At 41.6% G+C, this 20145-nt stretch overlaps 1 protein-coding gene across 1 annotated transcript in view; it reads left to right on the top strand.

Annotated features, from left to right (window-relative positions):
• APOOL (apolipoprotein O like) overlaps nt 1-14102 on the top strand; it is a 47158-nt gene extending 33056 nt beyond the window's left edge. The window contains exons 4-9 of the mRNA XM_039488360.1: nt 322-376; nt 3213-3308; nt 5708-5799; nt 7268-7384; nt 10026-10221; nt 13343-14102. Coding sequence (XP_039344294.1) covers nt 322-376; nt 3213-3308; nt 5708-5799; nt 7268-7384; nt 10026-10221; nt 13343-13440 — 654 coding nt within the window. The 3' untranslated portion in view covers nt 13441-14102. The remainder of the gene's footprint in view (nt 1-321; nt 377-3212; nt 3309-5707; nt 5800-7267; nt 7385-10025; nt 10222-13342) is intronic.
• Nucleotides 14103-20145: the final 6043 nt, after the last annotated feature.

Here is a 20145-nt window from a genome sequence, read left to right as displayed (position 1 = left end):
ACCCACAGTGGTGTATAAACCATTCATATGCTTAATACAATGTGGTCCTCAAAGATATTCCACATGGTTGCAATATCTGTCACACCATCCATATATAATTTAAACATACATTGTATGTACAGGGAGCAAAGTAGAAATGTATCTCTGCATTTTTCGTTCTAAAAGCTTTTTGACTGATCTGTTTCTTTTACTTGTTATGTAATTACTCGATTCTCTTTGGCCAGAGTGGAAAAGTATGTAGTGTGTTAGTGTTGTATCCATGGCATTGAAGACTTCAACTCAAAAACAGAGTTCACTTTATCTAAATTTTCTTTTGTGTAGGATGCCTATGTCTTTGTTAAAAATGGGATAATGGATTCAATACAGTTTGGAAAAGGTAGGTGAGTCATATAGTCAAAATTTAAAACTAGTCTCTTCTTGCTCATTGTTTGGCTTTGAAAATTACAAAGCTGGTTTATACTGGAGAACAGCAAATTCTATCAAAAATATTGATATTATACTAGAGCAAACACAAGAATCAATAAAACAGAAGGGGTATAAATGCCTTCCCTATAAGCTGGCTTCATGCTATTTACCGTAGTCTCTTGTTTGAAAACAAAAAAGAAGCTCCTAATCTCTTTTTGTAATTATGACTCAACCAATTTAGCTAATGTTTGTAATTCCTTTGATTTTAATATTAGATGACATTTTGAGGCCAAATGCTACCCAAGCCCTCAGTAGGTTCAGAAGCTTCTAAATATCAGAGAACTGTCATGATTCTGCTGCAGGGTTGGATAAAAGGGGAATGGAGCAAGAAGCTCTACATCCTGAGTGTCTCTATGTTCCCAGTGCGCTACATGCTGTAGAATTTTTCTCCCTAGTGCTTTCTCATAGCAGCACAGAGCATGATTTGGGGAGTGGCATCACATGCTTAAACCTCCATATAGGTGGTGCATAGGTACTCCAACTCCTATTAGCAGCAGTAGGGTTGCCAACTTCCTAACCGCACAAAACTGAATACCCTTGTCCCGCCCTTTCCCTGAGGTCTGGCCCCCCGTTCTCTACATTTCCCCCTCCCTCAATGGCTTGCTCTCCCCCACCCTCACTCATTTTCACTAGGCTGGGGCAAAGAATTGGGGTGCGGGAGGGAGTGAAGGCTCTAACTGAGGGTAGGCTCTGGGGTAGGCCCAGACAGAGCCGTAACAATGAATTTTTGCTCCTGAGGCAAGAGCCGGCTCCAGGTTCTTTGGCGACGGGTCCCTGAGTCCCTCTTATAGGGAAGGACCTGACGCCAAATTGCCAACGCCGCTTCATTCATTCTTCGGCAGCAAATCAGTGGCGGGTCCCCGAGTCCTTCTCGGAGAGAAGGACCCACCGCCGAATTGCCGCTGAAGAATGATTAAAACAGTGGTGGCAATTCGGCGGCAGGTCCTTCCCTCCAAGAGGGACTCAGGGACCCGCTGCCGAAGAAGTGGTGGCAGTAGAGCTGCCGCCGAAGTGTCGCTGATCGTGATAGACCTGCGCCCCTCAGCTTTGCGCGCCCGAGGCAAGTGCCTCACTCGCCTCACCCTTGTTACAGCACTGGGCCCAGAAATGAGGGGTTCACGGTGTGGGAGGGGGCTCCAGGCTGGGGCAGCGAGTTGGGGTGTGGGACAGGGTGAGGGCTCTGGCTGGGGGTGCAGGCTCCAGAGTGGGGCTGGGGATAAGAGGTCTGGGGTGCAGGAGGGGCCTCCAGGCTGGGGGGGGGGGCTGAGGGATTCGCAATAGGGGAGGAGGCTGGGGGTTGGGGTGTGGAAGGGGGTGTGGGCTCTGGGCTGGGGCCAGGGATGAGGAGGCTGGGGTGTAGGAGGGGGCTCCAGGTTTGGGGAGGCTCAGGGCTGGGACAGGGGGTTGGGACTCAGGGTGGGGTGCGGGCTTATCTCAGGTGGCTCCCGGTCAGCGGCGCAGTGGGGCTAAGGCAGGCTCCCTGCCTGTTCTCGCTCCAGGCTGTGCCCCGGAAGCAGCCAGCAGGTCCAGCTCCTAGGCTGGGGAGGGGGGCAGGAGGCTCCACGCACTGCTCTTGCCTGCGGACACCTCCCCTCCAGCTCCCATTGGCCCTAGTTCCCAGCCAATGGGAGTGCGGAGCCAGTGCTCAGGGCCAGGGCACCGCACGGAACCCCATGGCCCGGCCACCTAGGAGCCAGACCTGCTGGCCGCTTCTGGGGTGCAGCATGGTGCCAGGACAGCTACGGACTAGTCTGTCTTAGTCCTACAGCACTGCCAACCAAACTTTAAACGGCAGTGCTGACCGGAGCTACCAGGGTCCCTTTTTGAGCGGGCGTTCCGATCGAAAACCGGACACTTGGCAACCCTAAGCAGTAGGGAGGAGGCTACACAGCTGCTGTACAGAGAACTGCTGTATAGGTGAGAAGAATTCCTTTCCCTTTCTTCCTTATTTTAGTTCTCATTTACACTTCACAGTTTGGTCCTAATTCTGGCATTGAAGATAAAAATACTCTTTGTATTAAAGATGCCTTTCTGAAATTACCAGTAGAAAATAAGTTTCATTAAAAAGAAGCAAATGATGGTCCAGTGGTTAGGGCACTAGGCTAGGCTTTAGACGAGTACGGTTCAGTTCCCTGCTCCAAGCATTCTGTGTGACCTTAGGCAAGTTTCTCTGTGCTTCAGTTCTATAAAAATGGGGATAATGAAACTTCCCTATGTCACAGTGGCATTGCGAGAATAAATACATTAAAGATTGTGAAAGACTGAGATCTACTGATGAAAAGCACTATATACTAGTAGTAGTAGTAAAAAAATCAAGAAACACCAGCATAGTGGCATCTCCTTTCACCAATTTGTAAATACATTTTTTACGTGCATTGAAAACTGAAAACCCTGTCACTTGCATTAGGAACAAGTGCTAACATTTTACTAAATAGAAAAAGCTATCTAAAGAGCATCATTGTGAACTTTGTAAAATGTATATTTTATGAATGACACATCAGAATCCTGATACTGCAGTGCTGACTCCCATGTGTCCGCCTGCAAAATAAGTCAGTGGAGCTTGACATGGATGCAGGTATCCGCAGTAGCGGATCCAGTTGAATGCTGAGGTAGGCCCTGTCTTACAACTTTTGATAGACATGACTTTACTGCTCTCTCTCAAAATGGGAGAGAAAAAAAAAGAGAGAGAGAAAATTGACTAATCTTCAGTTATTATACCATAGCTGTTTTGATTTTTTTTTATATAGATACATATGTTTATCTGAAGAATCCGCCTCCAGAATTTCTTCCAAAAGTTACCGTACTTACAATTTCAGGTCTAGCTGGCTTAGTTCTTGCAAAAGGTAGGTATGTTTGTTTTCAAACGCTGTCAGATTGGTAATTGTATGACACGTCTTTAATTGAACATACTTTATTTTATGCTTTCTGCAATTTTGACTTAAGTTTTGATAAAAACCTTTTGAACACTTGTGAACAGTTGTTACATAGTTTTAAAAACAAACAAACCAAGATTTCATATTATTATAGTATGTAGAGGGGATACCAGCAGACATTTTTCTTTTACAGCTTTGTTTAATTTACTCATTTAAAATAACAATTATATATGTAATTCTATAATTTAAGAATTATTTTCTTAGAAATATAGGACCCTATTGTGCCATCAGAAATGCCTTAATGTTCTTTGGTAATTTATTATTTGATTGATTTAAATCAGGTCACAATGTAAATGATCATATTCACAGTTTCTACAGTCAGGGGAAAGGTATGCAAATCTAGAGCCACATGAAAAAGATTCTATCGAGATTCTGCCAGCAAGGGGATAGGGTTTGAGAAGGAACTTATCCAAATTACTCCTGTACAATACTCTCTGCATCACAGAATACCTCCCTCATTCCTTAAAAGGATCAGTGTAAGTTGTAGGTGTCTTTCTGGAAGAAGGAACACCTCAAACCTCTCAATGAACCTCCTGGCCAACCAAGAAGTATTTCTAGTGAACACTGAGGAGTCTCTCTCAGTGTTCCTGGACCAAAGTGATGGTAGTTGTGACATGGAATGTTGAAATGGGGCTTTGTAAGACAGTGGGGAATTGGGTGCACTGACACAGGAACAGAGATGTGCTTGAGAAGAGATGTATTCAAAAATCATTGGATTTAATTTTCATAAAATTATGAAATATATATTCAAAATCACCAGCCTTAATTTTTGTAAAATTATGACATAATATTATAGGCTTTGTATTTCATTATATTACTATAGAATTTACAAATCTTTCCTTCTGAAATTTTCATAAGAATAAATGTCAGGGAAAATAATGATTTAAATTATGGAAGTTTACAGCAATGTGATTTTTAGGTAAAGCCACCAACAAATTGAAAGAGAATACTGGGCATAATTGGAACATCACATTTGCAAATGATCTTTATTTCCTTGGATTTTTAAATAGCCCCAAATCTAAATCATTCCCCGCAGTTTGGATTATACAATGGTAGTATAGTTAAAAGGAGGGATTTAAATGCATTAAGAACCACAGAATGAATTGGGGAAAGGACAGGGAGGGATTCCAGAAAGGAATCAAATATGCAGAGGATAAAAGCAAAAACTGGTGAACCAAAGTGCTTGGAAAAATGGGCATTTTTGAGACATGATAGAATGACAATCGATAGGTAATTAAAAATGAGCCACTGTGATTGTTTGAAGGGTCAAAAGAAAAAGTGCTGGAACAATTTGATAAATTTGACCCTGATCCACGTGAAACAGCTGGCAGGATCAAGTCCTTAAAGGGCAACAAATCACCAGGACTGGATAGTGTAGATCCAGGGGTGAATTGAAATTGTTAAGCTGCTAGCAAAAATATGCAGCCTCACTAATGTAATGTACTATACACTGAAGAGTAGGAAGTACTTACTTTTACAACAGGTGTTGAAGTGTGTAACTGATAAATAACTTTTACTTCAGTACCAGGTAAAATGATTGAAACATTATTTACAGAGTTATATGACATCTACCAGTAGGTGAATATAATACAGACAGAACAGCACAGTTTATTCAAGAAAATGTTGTCCTTCTGTTGTCTGCTAGATTTTAAGTGTGTCAACAAAATAGTGGGTAAAAGAGAACTACTAGATACAATTTATTTGGGCTTTCAAAAACCTGTTGCCAAAGAAACTTAAAGTAAACTTAAATAGTCCTGATAGGAAAGAACTGTCATGGATTAGAAACTGGCTAAGAGACTGTAAACAAAGAGTAGGAATAAGTGATCAGTGTTAACAATAGATTGCATCAGAGATATGTAATAGGACAAATGTTTAATACATTCATTAGTGATCTGGAAAAAGTGGGTAAAATTAACATATAACACAAAATTATGTAGGATAGTCAGGAGCACAGTAGGGTGTGAGTATTCATAAAAGCCTGAGAGAGCCTGGCGGTTGGGTAGCATGATGGCAGAGGAAACTCGTTAATAAATGCAAGATAATACACATTGGAATTTGAACAAGTTATATAGAAGATTTTAATAATATTTCATAATTGAAGAGAGATCCTCATTTTTTTAATTCAGTAAATTTTACTGAAACATCAGTTGATCCATTGGAATACAGACCCTAACTCTACACCAGTCATACCTGCGATAGATTTGATCTAGGTAGTTGCCAAGAGTTGGAGGTTAAAATTATGTAGCTATCCGATACTATGTTTCATTTGTATCTAGTACCTGTTTAAATTATTTGTGTGGTTTACATAGGTTCTAGAATTAAGAAAATTGCTTACCCGCTGGGACTTACCACATTAGCAGTATCCGTTTGTTACCCAGCTCAGTCAGTAGTAGTTGCTAAGGTAAGTTTTGTTTTGTTCTTTCATAGGGTGAAAATATCAAAATTTTTAATATTTAAGCTGAGTGAGACTGAAATTTTCAACACATCTGCTGTATTTAATTTCCAGGGATATGGAGCTGGCATCAGTTTATACACTATATATATGTGTGTGTGTGTGATGCATCACAGTTGTTAATTACGTGTCCATCAGAAACGAATAAAATGGCTGAATTTACTTGACCAATACAGTGCTATTTTCTATATTTAATTCTTACTTGGAGAAAGGAGAGTTTCATTTTTAGATACAATACAGTTAAATTTTTAATTAACAGAAAATTGCATTTTTTAACAGCTACTCATTTCCATGGATTAAAATAATACTGTACAAGAAACTGCAGAATTGATACACAGGTGGCATTTCTGAAGCTCTTTCTTTTAATGTACATCCAGTGCTGGATCCATGTGAAACAGGGAATTCCCCCTCACTATTTTCTTGTGACTGTCATCTTGAAGTTTACTTGTTGGCTAGCTACTTAAAATATTGATTTTATGGGCTTAACTATGCTGCCCCGCAGTTTAGCTACAAGGGTGTGAATAGCAGTGTGCACCAAAGTGCTGCACTGCAATTCCCCTGTGTGGATACTGTAGGTGTGAACTAAAATGTTCCTAATTTACATAAATGTAGTCCTCTTTAGACAAGACTATGTTAGTGCAAATGAAGAACCTTTCAGTTTGCGCACGTAGTGACCATATGGGGGAGTTTCAGCACAGCACTTTGGTGTACACTGCTATTTACACTCTTATAGTCCGAATGGCAGGACAGTGTATACATAACCATAGTACCAGAACTTTGTGCATAGTTCTCTGTGAATGAGGAAATAAGCTGCAGCCAGGGAGGATTCTATCTACAGAGCCACTCCACAGATGTTGCTGCAACCTCACAAAGTTTGAATAATTACAGGCTGAATAAGAATTTACAAATTCAGACCTTTGTGAAGCAAAACAGCAATGTTTGCTAATTTCAGTCAGGTCCTTTTATTTCTTGGTTGTATCTTTCCTCACCATGGGATTTGTTTTAACCGGGCATACATTTTGCTATGATTGTCTTTGCATGAATGAAAAGAATCTAGCTAAAATTAGTCATGTTTTTGTTTCAAGTTTGTAACATAGAATATGTCTAACTTTTCTTGCTGTTCCAGCCTCCAGTGCATTCATTTCAAACCCCTATTCTCTGGTTAAGTTTTAAATCCATTTTGTGTAAATGGATGCACTGCAACCGATTTACAATACCAATTTAAACATGATTTATAATATAAGATTGAGAGTATGGGGAGATGCATCAAATTTGTGAAATGCAGATTTTCTGTCTTCCAGTATTGGAGCTATACATTTTATTAAAGGAGAATATTTGCTTTACTTGAAATGTTATGTGAACCCTACCATTTTTAAAGCTTCTTGTTAAAATAATACATTTTAACTAATTAAATTAGATAACAGGGAAAAAAGTATATGCTGCAAGCCATCAAACCTATGAAGCAATAGGATCACTATGGACAAAAAACTCCTCTATGAAAGAAGTGCTACTCACACAGAAAGAAGATACCAAGGTAGGTTTTTCCAAAGAATGATCAGTTAGTCATTCAGTTCAAGACCTTGGATTTATTTCTGAAATGCAAATTTAAGCAAAAAGATACAGGTGTGTTTGTTGATACTATTTAATATCACAATGAAGTGTGTTATGAGGCACAAAGGTCCTCATTTTATTGCTATTGTTGTTTATTATTTGTATTATTGTAGCACCTAGGAGTCCCAGTCCTGGATTCCATTGAGCTAGGTGCTGTGCAAACACAGAACAAAAAGACAGTCCCTTCCCCAAAGAGCTTACAATAGAAGTGGTTTTTTTAATTGTTTGAATAGTGTTTGTGGCAAATCCCAGATTGATAGACCTTGAGATCTGTTTACTTTATACAACATATTCAGCATGCACAACAGCTAGGTGAGCTTCCCTCCACTTCCTTTTTAATAGGCCTATTGATTCGGAGATGCAACCATAAGAAGATAGTTCATTTTCCTTATTCAGGCCATGGACCTGCAAACACTTAGACATGCTTATCTTTTCTATCTATGAGTGGCCTCATTGATTTTCAGTAGGACTACTCATGGTAACGTAGTTAAGAACACATGTAAATGGTTGCAGGATAAGTCCTTGGCGCCTCTGTTGATATTGCTAATGTATGAAAAATGTGATGCTTTTTAGCATGTGGATGCCTATCAAGTGGCAGCTGGCCAGAACATACCTATTTTATGGTGATTAAAAAGTGTAAATAGGACATTTCATTTTAGTGAATAAAAAATACAGATTTTCCATTGGTTCAGATGATTCCAGGTATTCGTGAATTTGACTTACTCTAGTTTGGAAACATGAATGTTCTGAATGCCAGTTTATAGTTTAAAAAATCTTATGAGAATGTAGCTGTATATCTGAATAATAATAATAATAAATAATTAGATCTGAGCAAATATTGGAATTTCTAGCCTGAGGGAAATGCTGATATTTCAACATTTAAAAAAAAGAAAAAATCCCGAATTAGGATGAAAAGTTGAAAGCAATATTTTTCACAAACGGAAAGTTCAAAACAAATTTTTGATTCAGAAATGGTGAAATATTTCATTTCAGCATTTTTGATAGAAACAAAACATTTTGAATCAGTTCAGCGTGAAACTGCATTTCCCTATGAGAACACAGACACAGGAAACTTATAGATATGGACATCTCATGCTCCATTTACTGCAGTGCACCCAGCTCACTGGCCAGACTACATTTCCGCTGATGCACCACACGGCTCAGTCAGAGGAGGAGACCACACTGCATCATAAGAGATGTAGTCTGGTTAACAAGTATCAGAGGAGTAGCCGTGTTAGTCTGTATCCACAAAAACAAACCCACTTCTTCAGGTGATTAGAGAGCCAAGCCAGTAGGAGAAAGTGAGGGCACAAAATGCCCAAACTACAACTTGCATGAGGCATCGAAGCACTGTATATGGAAATACAGTTTAATGTTTAATCGATTAGAAATTAAATATTTTGGTTTACTACACCAAACAAATATTTTGATATAGCTATTAAAACACTGATATAATTTTGACATTTTTGTTAAACCTCAGTTTTATTTCCATTGACAACCATGAACAGAATTCTGACTGAAGCGTATTTTCTTTCAGTTGAATCATGAGAAACAGTTAGGGAAATAAGAACTGTCATGGTAAGAAGAATTATAAACTGTCAGAGTTTTGCTAAATGAAGTCTGTTGTTTCCTAGGCTATATCTACACTACTGCAGTAAGTTGACCTATGCTATGCAACTCCAGCTATGTGAATAACGTAGCTGTAGTCGACTTATCTTAGGTTGAGTTACCACGAGGTCTACACCGCGGGGGGTCGACGGGAGAAAATCTCCTGTTGACTTACCTTACTCTTCTTATCGAGGGTAGAGTACTGGGGTCGACTGGAGAGCGATCTACAGTCGATTTGGCGGGTCTTTACTAGACCCGCTAAATCGACTGCTGGTGGATCGATCTCAGAGCGTCGATCCCTGCCATAGCATAGACCTGCCCCTAAACTAAACAGTTGCTCATCACTAATCAAGAATAATCTGCAGGAGGTTTGTTAGTTATCTTGATCTAAGTGGTTAGTGATAATTCAAACTCCAAGTCTCTTAATAACTTTAGTAAGGCTGGCATTCTCCTGTAAATCCACCTGTTGCTTTGACCTTCTTCTGTGCTTCAGTTTCTCCATCTGTAAAAGGGGATAATGACCTGTCCCCTTCTTTGTAAAGTCTTTTGAGTATCTTGGATGAAAAGCAGTATATCAAAAGTTAGTAGTAGTATTCATTAACCATTAAACAAGCTTCCAGACATCAAACTGAAGTTCCTTGTATCTTGATAGTGTTCAGAAATGCATCTTCTGTCCCCTTATTGTGGTGCCCATTTTATGCAAACAACCTCAACATCATCAGGGAATATTGTCAATTATTTGAATCTAACATGAAGTGGATTGAGGCATATAGTAAACTAATTTCTTTTGGCATATTTCTGTGTATCCGGTATGAAAGTTTGTACACACAGAATGCATATCTGGAAATAATTTATTAAAACGTGACAGCTCTTTTGTAATTTCCTTTATCAACAATATAATAAACATACACCTAAATATTGTTCTGTTTTGTTTGGTTGGTTCATTTGCAATTTAGCCTGGTTCACATCTGCAACAAGTTCCAGAACCAGCTGTGGGAGAGGATAAAAGTGCAGAGATTAAAAAAACAACCCCTGAATCTGAGGTTAAGTCAAAACCACTTGCTGTAACAGATTCTCCTGTAATGAAGATTCAGAGTTCAAAAGATCCGGTGCCTTTGCTCGCAGAAATAAAAGTGCCAAATGTCATTTCAGGTACGAAACTCAAATTAGCATCAACTGCAGTGAATTGTGAATTATTTAATGTTATTTTCATTATTCTTTTTTTAAAAAGCAACTCTAGCAAGCCTGTCAAATTTAGCTTTCTAATGTGGTAAACTCCATAAAATTTAGTGTGCTATATCAAGAGCCCAAAAAGGTGATAGGTCCTACAATGTGGACCACACCTCAATAAAGAATATGTATTGTGGACCACTTCCCATTCCTAATCACTGACATTCTTTCTGTCAGTTGCACATCTTCTCTATGGAAACTTCAGCATTTGCTTTTGTAAAAAGATAATGTTGCTTGAAGGTAACATCTGTTTCCTAACATGTCAGCTTACTTGTGAAGGCAACTAGTGTGGCTTCTCCTTGTTTCCAGTGGCTTTTACAGGCATCCTGGCTCTCTTGTAGTGAAATATCTAGGTATCTGTAAAAACAGCTGGAAACAAAGAGGAGATCCAGCACCAGGTGATCAGCCATCTGTCTAGGGGCCACAGGTTTGAGAGCTACTACCCTAGGGCATTGACGAAGCACACACAATTTATTGTGAAGCGTTGTATTTGATTTTCACTAGTTCTTTGCTGCTTTTCATGCAGCTTAAGTGATCAATAAGGGATCCATTGCATGGCATGCTGATAGTGAAAAATCCTTGAATGTGCTCATAATTAACAACTCAATCCATATAGTGACATTTAAGTGAAATTGTCATGTCCTTCTGTCAGTAACAATCATTTCCCTAGTAATCAAGAAAAGTGGTATTGGCCTTATCTAGTAAAACAGAGCTTCCCCTACCACTGATAACGTGAATTTTAATTTGAAAATATTAAGTTCTTCCAATATCCTCCTATCACCTTTTATGCATGCTCATCTGTCTTTATATAACCAAACATAACATGTTAGGGGCTTGCTATTAAAATGTATTGTTGTTTGTTTTTATCCCCATTACATTCCTAGGGATACCCATGGTATTGAGGCACCTTGTTATCACCTGTCCTCAGTGTGAGGAATCCTGGTCTTTGACTCCTGTGGTTCAGCCTCTAGCACCACAAGCACTGCCTTCCAGGCCTCTGCAGGCCCCGCTCTTTCTTTACAAGTTAATGATGGGCACACTGCAATCTCTGAGTCCTCCAAGCATCTCCCTGAAGTGCCCGTCCCCTGGCCCAGTGGATACTTACAGAATTCACTGATCCTCTGCTCGCAAAAGAACAGTACACCCAGCTTACCAGTTATACCCTATCAGAGCTCCGCTTAACACACAGCGCTTAGATATGTTTATGGTAAAAACAAGATGTGTATTTAACAAAAGAGCAAAGATTCAAGTGATAGCAAGTAGAAATATTGGAGAAAAATGGTTACATATAAAACAAAATCCTAACACGCAGTCTAGAGCCTAGATTTAATTAACAAACAAAAAAAAAACCCTTGTCAAATCAAGTTTAGCTCACCCCAAAGTCTTTCCAGCATTTTTCAGCCAGACTTGGTTGTGATCCTTTTCTCATGAAGCAAATACACTGTCAGTCTAGGTGAAGCAGAACAGGGTGTACCTCTGCACCCCAGACATGTCCCATGATCCATTGTCTTCACTTGTAAACAGGGTAGCCCCTGCTGCTTATTTTTTTCCTGTCTAGAATCTCCCCTGGAGACTTTTCATCTCTTGATCAGACTAAATCGGCTTTCATTGTGAAGTATACAATACTCACGCCTATAAAGTCGGACAGGTAGATAAGCATCTCTGCCTGAAAGAAACGTATTTAACACCTTCTGGTGACCAGCTCCAACTCACAGACCATAACTTTGTGTGTATATATACATAACTCCTTACATGTTATCTGTACATACATTCCACAGTGATTACAGTGGTCAATGTGACACAAGCTTTCAATAGAGACTTTACATGACTCCCTTTGATGAACTATTATGTAGAGATTGGAACCAGGAGATCCCTGTAATCCTGTGCACCCCATGCCCTCTTCTGAGTTGGCACCAGGAGGTCCCTGGGTGACATGTCCTGCTATATGACCTTTAACATATGAATCCTTTTTTTAATCCCGGGTTGCTCCCTTATTTTTCCTTTTTCAGTTTGTGGAATTATTGGGTCTCTTTATACATAACTTTCTCAGTTCCTTCAGCCCCCACTTTTTCTTTCATATTAAACCTATATACTTATAAAAGTTGAAAGGTAAAATAAAGATTTTCCTCTGTCACCACATTTCCAGGTGGAAGCCATTCCGTGTCCCCAGTGGAGCCAATAGATTTCTATCTTTTTGGCTCAGATGGGCTGGATGGGGTTCACATTTCATAAACTCTACACATTGTTTGGGAGAGTCACTTTGTACAAGGCATTTCCTTTGCCTGCACTGTGTGTGTTTCCTCCACATTTTAATAAACTTACAAAATCACCAATAAAGTCAAATTGTGTGAATTTATTTGCACTAATTTAGGCCTAGATAATCCATCTGTGATCTAGATCATAGTATGGTGCATAGTATGGTGCAGTGAGTTGTTCAGCTTGCCCCCTGGACCAGCTGTGAGGGAGATAGTGACTCAGTCACTATCTGCTTCTCAGTCTCCCCATTGCTCTGGAAAAGAACTAAACTGATCCTGTTACTGCATACTCTGCACAGTGTGCTCCTGGGGGGAGAGTCAAGGTTCTGTCTGCTTCCCAATTTGTCTCATTCATTACTTCCCACCTGCAGGAGGGAGGGATGTAGCAGCTCTGCAGAGCCTGCTGCCCCAGGAAGCAGCAGTATGGTGTAATGGAGAGCCTTACACACTACCCCCTTTTCCCTTGTGCCAGTGCTCAGGGCATGCCATCATCAGGCTTTTAATAGATTACTTTGTAATTGTGAAAACAATTTAGTGATGAGTTTCTCAGATATTGGAGATCTTTCAAATGTTTTTCTTACTTCCTGTGATTTTTCGTTGCATGGCAACAACTTGCCTGCATTATTCCCACCAGTGTAATTTACAATTAATTTATAACTGTAGAGCACTTTATTATAATGCTTGAATGTTCACGCTATCAGTATGTATAACTTCTGAATAAGCATTTTAAAAAAAAGAAGCTTTTATGCCTTTATTATCATTTTATTTCATTTTGATATCTTTAACAGATGTAGCGAAGACAACAAAATTTAAGCTTGACCCCAGGCTTATGGACCATGGTCAGTCCAGCCCAGAGGATGTGGATATGTACAGTACTAGAAGCTAAGGCACCAATTTACAAATATTGGGAAGTACTAACAATAGCAAAGAAAAATGGAAGGATTATGCAATGTATCATTGTACCTAATGTGGTATAATTTAATCAGGTATTTTCTTAAATCCCAATATGTACAGTCAATCTACTTTGTCCTTGTTGTTTACTGTGTACTGTTTCTTACTACCTAATAAGCAATTAAATATTTTAATTTCTTTGAACAATAATTAGCTGTTTGACACTGATAATTATATTTCTCTCAATATGTGCTTGCAATGGGGTATATCAGGATTGTCAGTGTCAAGTTGTTAATAAACATAAATCACCTTTATAAGGGACGGGTTTGAAAGTGTAAATGTATTTCTGTCCTTCAGATCCTTAGTTGTTCAAAGACAGTAAAAGAGTAATCTGGTCATCTTTTTATTGTTGTCCCCCTTCTCACGCACTTCCAGCTCTGGAATGTTATGGGCAAATGATAGCATTTGGCATCTATATTGGCTCAAATATCTTATTAGTCTGAGCATTCATAATACAAAAGAAACCAGCTGTCATTGTTGTACTCTTTCAAATTCAGTTGCTTTAAGATTTATGTAAGCTAACTCCTTTTGTAAAAATCACTGCTGTTAACCTCTTCCACCGAGGTAACTAGAATAGAAAATAAATTTTGTTCTGCATGTGTGTAGCTTTCCTGATTTAAAAGTAACATTTAAAGTGAAAAGGAAAAATTGGGGCTAGTCTTCAAAGCATCTCTTGTAGACCACACATTAGTTTTCAGTCAACCTTTAATAGCATAGACTGATGTTTATTTAGTTGCTTTTCAGCTCCATCAACTCTAGCCCATGTTACTGGTACTGTTTGTGCTATTGTGGAATATATTAGCAAATTATAGCAGGAAAGTTGGGCATTTTAGTGACACAGAGGTTAAAACAGGCAGTTATACTGTTGGATGAAAGTGCTCTCACAGCTTAACTTAAAACAAGAATAAAACGTTGTGGTTAGTAAGGATAAAACCAAGGTCCACAGTCTGTTTTGAAGCATGCATACCCAGAGCCCATTGACTTCAGAGGGATTTCTGTGAACGTAAGAATGAGCAAATATTTAGAGTGAATTTTTCATTCTAGTAAAATTTTGACATGATAAAGTGCTTTGAGACAAAATGGAAATCCTTTTTAAGGACTGTTTGTTTGACTTATGAAGAATAGCATGTTCTGGCACTATAGAGTTATTGCTGTCCTTTATGGAGCAGAACATATACACAGTTCTTTGCCTCTTGAAGTAGTTAGTAGTAGTTATGCCTATGTCACATGTGTCAACAGTTTAGTATCAACATACAGTTTAAAAAAAATGTGAAAAGTAGTTTGTGCCTATGGCTAGCAGCCTCTTTTTAAAAAAAACAACATTTCTGTGTCAGTAAAGAAAACAAAAAAAAAACAAAAATACCTAAAATACTGAGTTCCTGTTAAGTGGCTAAGGTCTCAATCCTGCAAACTGTTTTGTGTGCATAATTTACACACCATGAGTATTCCCATTGAATCCAACATGAAAGTGTAGTGATTTCAGTATCTGGCTAGGCAAGGATTAGATGAATTTATTCGGACTACTCAAAGTCATAAAGTTATTCATGTGTCTTTGCATGCTTGCGCTCTAAGAGTCTACAACAGTGGGACAATACAAGATATATATTATTTCTTGTTCTTCTGAAATTGAATCTCACCTAACTGAGGGAAATCATAGATTAGAAGAGGAAATGCAGTTCAATTTTCTATGTGAAACTTAGAGGTAAATTTTTAAAGAGCTAGTGATTTAGCCACAAGATATCCATTAGTGTCACTGGGAGTCATATGCTTATGTCCCCATATACCACGTAACACACACACAAAAGACACTTTGAAAGTTTAGCATGAATCAAATCAATGGCTTGAGAAGAGACGCTGCATTTAGATCGGGGGTCGGCAACCTTTCACAAGTGGTGTGCCGAATCTTCATTTATTCACTCTAATTTAAGATTTCGCGTGCTGGTAATACATTTTACTGATTTTTAGAAGGTCTCTCTCTATAAGTCTCTATGTTATATAACTAAACTAGTGTTGTATTGTAAAATAAACAAGGTTTTCAAAATGTTTAAGAAGCTTCATTTAAAATTAAATTAAAATGTTGATCTTATGCTGCCAGCCCGCTCAGCCCACTGCTGGTCTGGGTTTCTGTTCACCTAGGCTGGCAATGGACTGAGCGGGGCCTGTGGCTGGGACCCTGGCTGGCAAGGGTCCGGCAGCCAGAACCCCAGACCAGCAGCAGGCTGTGCGGGGCTGGCAGCCAGGACCCCAGACCGGCAGTGGACTGAACGACTCAGCCCACTGCCGCTCAGGGGTTCCATCCTCCAGCTCCTGCCAGCCGGGATCCCGGCTGCCGGACCCACTCAGCCCGCTGCCAGTCTGGGGTCCCAGCCCTGCCCACATACAGTGGGTACCTACCTTCTCCCTGGTTCTGGCCCATTCTCTTCCCCTCTCTCTGCACTGAGCTGAGGGTAAGAGCGCACTGAGGACAGGGCTGGGGGTGAAGGGTTTGGCCAGGAGCTAGAATGAGGGAGGGGGCTCAGGGTTGGGGCAGGAGGTTTGGGTGTGGGGCACTTACCTGGGCAGCTCCCATATGATATGAGGGGTGCAGGTGGGAATGTGGGGAGGGTGTGCGGGAGCTCCCATTTGGTGCTCAGGGTGAGGGTGGGGGTGTGGGAAGTGCATGGGGTGTGGGGAGGCTGGGGATGTGAGGGGGGTGCAGGTGTCAGGGCACCTATCTAAGCCTCCCTGCTCTTTGTCTCCTGACTGCCCCAACCCTTATCCACCCCCCCCCACCCTTAGACAGACCCCTGGGACTCCCATGCCCCATCCAACCGCTCCCCGCCCCCTGACAAGACCCCCAGAACTCCCGACCCATACAACCCTCCCCCTGCTCCCTGTCTGCCGCAACCCCTCTCCACACCCCTGCCTCCTGACAGCCCCCCTCACCCCGAACTTCTGACTCATCCAATGCCCCCAGGTCCTTGTCCCCTGACCACCCCCTCCAGAGACCCCACCACCCTAACTGCCCCCCCAGGACCCTCCTTTCCTCCTGTCCCCTGACTGCCCTGACCCCTATCCACCCTCCGCCCCCTAACCGACCCCGGAACTCCCATGCCCCATCTACCCCTGCTCGCTCCTCCAGAGACACCCCCTCGCCACCCCATCCCCTCGGGATCCCACCCCTATCCAACCCACCCTGCTCCCTGTCCCCTGACTGCCCCCACCCTTATCCACCCCCAGCCCCGGACCCCTTACCTTGAGGCTCCAAGCAGAGCCAGAAACACTACCCCGCAGGAGCGCACAGCCCCGCCCCTCAGAGCGCTACGCACGGCGGCAGGGCTCCGGGTGAGCGTGGAGCATCTTTCCCTCCCTGCAGAGCCAAACACCGTCCCGCGGGAGCACACAGCCCTGGCCCCCAGAGCTCTGCGTGCACGGCGGCAGGGCTCCAGGGGAGGGGAGAAGGTGGGGGAGAGGCCGGCGGCTTTCTGTGCTCGGCCCGGTGCTCCAACCTGGGACCGCGGACCCTACGGCTTGCCGCGCCGGGCAGGATTTTTAATGGCACGGGGGAGTCCCAGCAGGCAGCCACATGCCATTAAAAATAGGCTCGCGTGCCATCTTTGGCACGAGTGCCATAGGTTGCCGACCCATGGTTTAGATTCTACACAGTTAACCATCATTCACTTCTTAATCCTTTTGCTTATGAAAAAGTGGGAAGCTAACTCAAAGGATTACAGATTGCCTTTTCTCTACAAATCTTATTTTAAAATGAATTAAGAATATCTTAAAAGAAATTGGGAATCCTAAACTGAAGTTCAGTAATATAGTGTTGGAGCCCACGATGCAGAGTACTAATGTGCAGTTATTGAAGTTTCTGAATTTGATTCTATCTGTCTGTCTTGCCAAGACAGACACTGAACTTATTACAATTCCATGATTCATTCAGAAACCATACAATAATGCTTACAGAAGTGGTTTAGAAAGAGAACCTTGAAGTCTGTGTGTTTTCAGGGAAAAAGCTGTATGTTTATAAAACTTTCTTAAAACCTGAATATGGCAAATCTTCAGGTTCCAGCAGTTTTCTTAGCTTTTGTCATCTGCACTGACCAAATTAGTCTTGTCTTTCCTAATAAACTCAGTGCATTATCCAATTGTAAAATAATTATCTAAGTGTTTTGTAGAATTAGATAAAAGGGAAAAAGCAGAAAGAAATCAATGTTTTCCTGTTGTCATAGCCACAAAGTGGCTGAGATGAGTCCGCTTAATAAATACTAGTTTTGTGTTGCCTCATCTATTCCTGAAAGAAGAGTAGTATGTCTGCTTATTATAGCTGTATGGTCTGTCTTCTTCCTAGTATTGCATATCCCTTGGGATCTTGACCAGGAAATCCAATATCCCTTCCAATCAGGAATTCTGTCAGAATGGGTTTGACAAAAGGTTCTCTACTAGCTGCCCTAGGGTCCAGGCCTCCTCCTGCAATGTCCTCAGAAGTTCCATCGAAGGGTTCCCAGTAGGGTCCGACCCACTGTTAGCCAGGTTCCTGAAAGCAGTCTCCTACTTTAAAGTCTACAGTTCCCCTCCATAGATAATCTACTCTGACCTGTTGGAAAACATCTTTACCATTCTGAATGGTCTTCCTGTCAAGGAAAGTGGCCTTGATGGTTGTCATGCTCTCAGCCCAAAGAGTCAGGAAACTTGTACCTGTAGCTTGCAATCCCTCATATGTAATTATCTACAAGGGGAAACTAATTCTCTGAATGTACCCCAGTTTTCTCCTGAAGGTAGCTGTCATAAACAGTTAGTTAGGGGTTAAGGTCTCTTTTACCTGTAAAGGGTTAACAAGCAGTACCTGATGAACACCTGACCAGAGGACCAGTCAGGGACAAGATAATTTCAGATCTCTGTGGAGGGAAGTTTTTTTTTCTGTGCTCTTTGTTTTGAGGAGAGTCTCTCTTGGGAGCTAAGGGAGTCCAGACATCTTAATCAAGTCCTCCCAGGTTTCTGCAGTATTTTTCATCTATTCAGTCTAGTGAGTATTAGAAAGGCGTACTAGTATTATAAGTTTATTTCTACATTTGCAATTGTGTGTTTTGCTGAAGGAATCTCTTTATTTCTATTGCTGTTACTTTGCTTTTACTGAGAAAGAAAGGGGGAGGGGGAATTCTCTCCAGGTTTATAGGTTAGACTCTGTGTATTGTTCCATCCTGGTATTACAGAGATAGTGTACTTTCTTTTTGTTCTTTTTAATAAATTCTTTTCTTTTTAGGACTTGATTGATTCTTCTCTTGTTTGCATTTTCAAGGGAAGGGGAGGGGGAGGTGAGTCCCTCTTTGTGTTGAGTCAAGGATTTGACTCGGTGTGTATCTCTCCGGAGCAGGCTGGAGAGAGGGAAGGGAGGGAGGGGAACTGGCTGTTTCTCTCTCTCTGGTGAGATTCAAGGGGTTTGAATCTGGGTTCCCCAGGGGAAGTTTGGGGGACAGGCAGTGTGTTACCCACTTTAAACTTAACTGATGGCAGCAGAACCGGATCTAGACTAGGATTAGTTTAGAGGAGCCCATGCAGGTCCCCATCTTGGAACCCAAAAGCTCCAAGTGGGGGAGAAGACCTATGACATGGTGAGCAGCGGTGACGGATTTTAAGAACCAGGAGCCATTGAGAGCGTTTCTCCTACAGCAGGAATGCAGGCTAGAAGGGAGGGATACCCTGCAGGCAAACAGACAAGGTTTTTCTAACAAGGGATTGTTAGAAGGAATTTTCAGCTAGGCTGGCTGGAGGGAATGAGGTTTTTCTAACAAGGCTTTTGTTAGAAGAGACCCCTGCTGAGAGGTACTTAGAATTTGCAAGAGGCACTTGCTAGACCAGTTTGTCTAGTTCTTGTGAGCCAGGAGGGGGGGGGGGAAATTTTCTCTCGGTCAAAAGCACAGTGAGTAACTGTGAACAAGCAACATAAGCATCACACAATTGCAAATCAAAAGCTTTTGTTTCTTTCTATTCAGTCGCGAGTAGACAGGGTAGGAATTGGGAAGCAAGCAACCCAATTCCCTGACTGCAGAGGAGTGTGGCCAGCACCAGAAGGCACAAACATGAGAGGCAGTGACACAGTTGACAAAGTGAAACTTGCTAGGTTGCAAATAGACCTAGTTAGAGCAGAATTGGCCAAGGAAGAAGCTGCCCACAAGAGGGAGATGGAGAAACAACTAGCCAAAGAGGCTAACCACAAGAGAGAGATGGAAGCCAAAGAGGCTGACCACAGGAGACAAATGGAGTTAAAAGAGAAAGAACTGGAATTGGCAAGGGCTAACCCAACTGTTCCAGCCCAACCCAACAACCCTTCTCCAGGCACTGTTCTCCACCCCAAGATATTTCCCACCTACAGGGCAGGTGATGACACTGAGGCCTTCTTGGAAAATTTTGTACGGACCTGCCGTGGGTACAACATCCCTGAAGACCAGTACATGATAAAGCTGAGGCCACGGCTCAGTGGACCCTTAGCAGAAGTGGCAGCTGAAATGCCTATGGAAGACATGAACAATTATCAACTGTTTCAAACAAAGGCCAGATTCAGGATGGGGCTCACACCAGAACATGCCCGTCAGCGGTTCATAGCCCAAAAATGGAAACCAGATGGGTCATTCCCCAACCACGCCTACTGCATTGACAAACA

The sequence above is a fragment of the Mauremys reevesii genome, linkage group 9, assembly GCF_016161935.1.
Source record: "Mauremys reevesii isolate NIE-2019 linkage group 9, ASM1616193v1, whole genome shotgun sequence".
Taxonomy (NCBI): Eukaryota; Metazoa; Chordata; order Testudines; family Geoemydidae; genus Mauremys; species Mauremys reevesii.
Note: the sequence above shows the minus strand (reverse complement) of the source record. Positions and strands in the feature narration are given on the sequence as shown.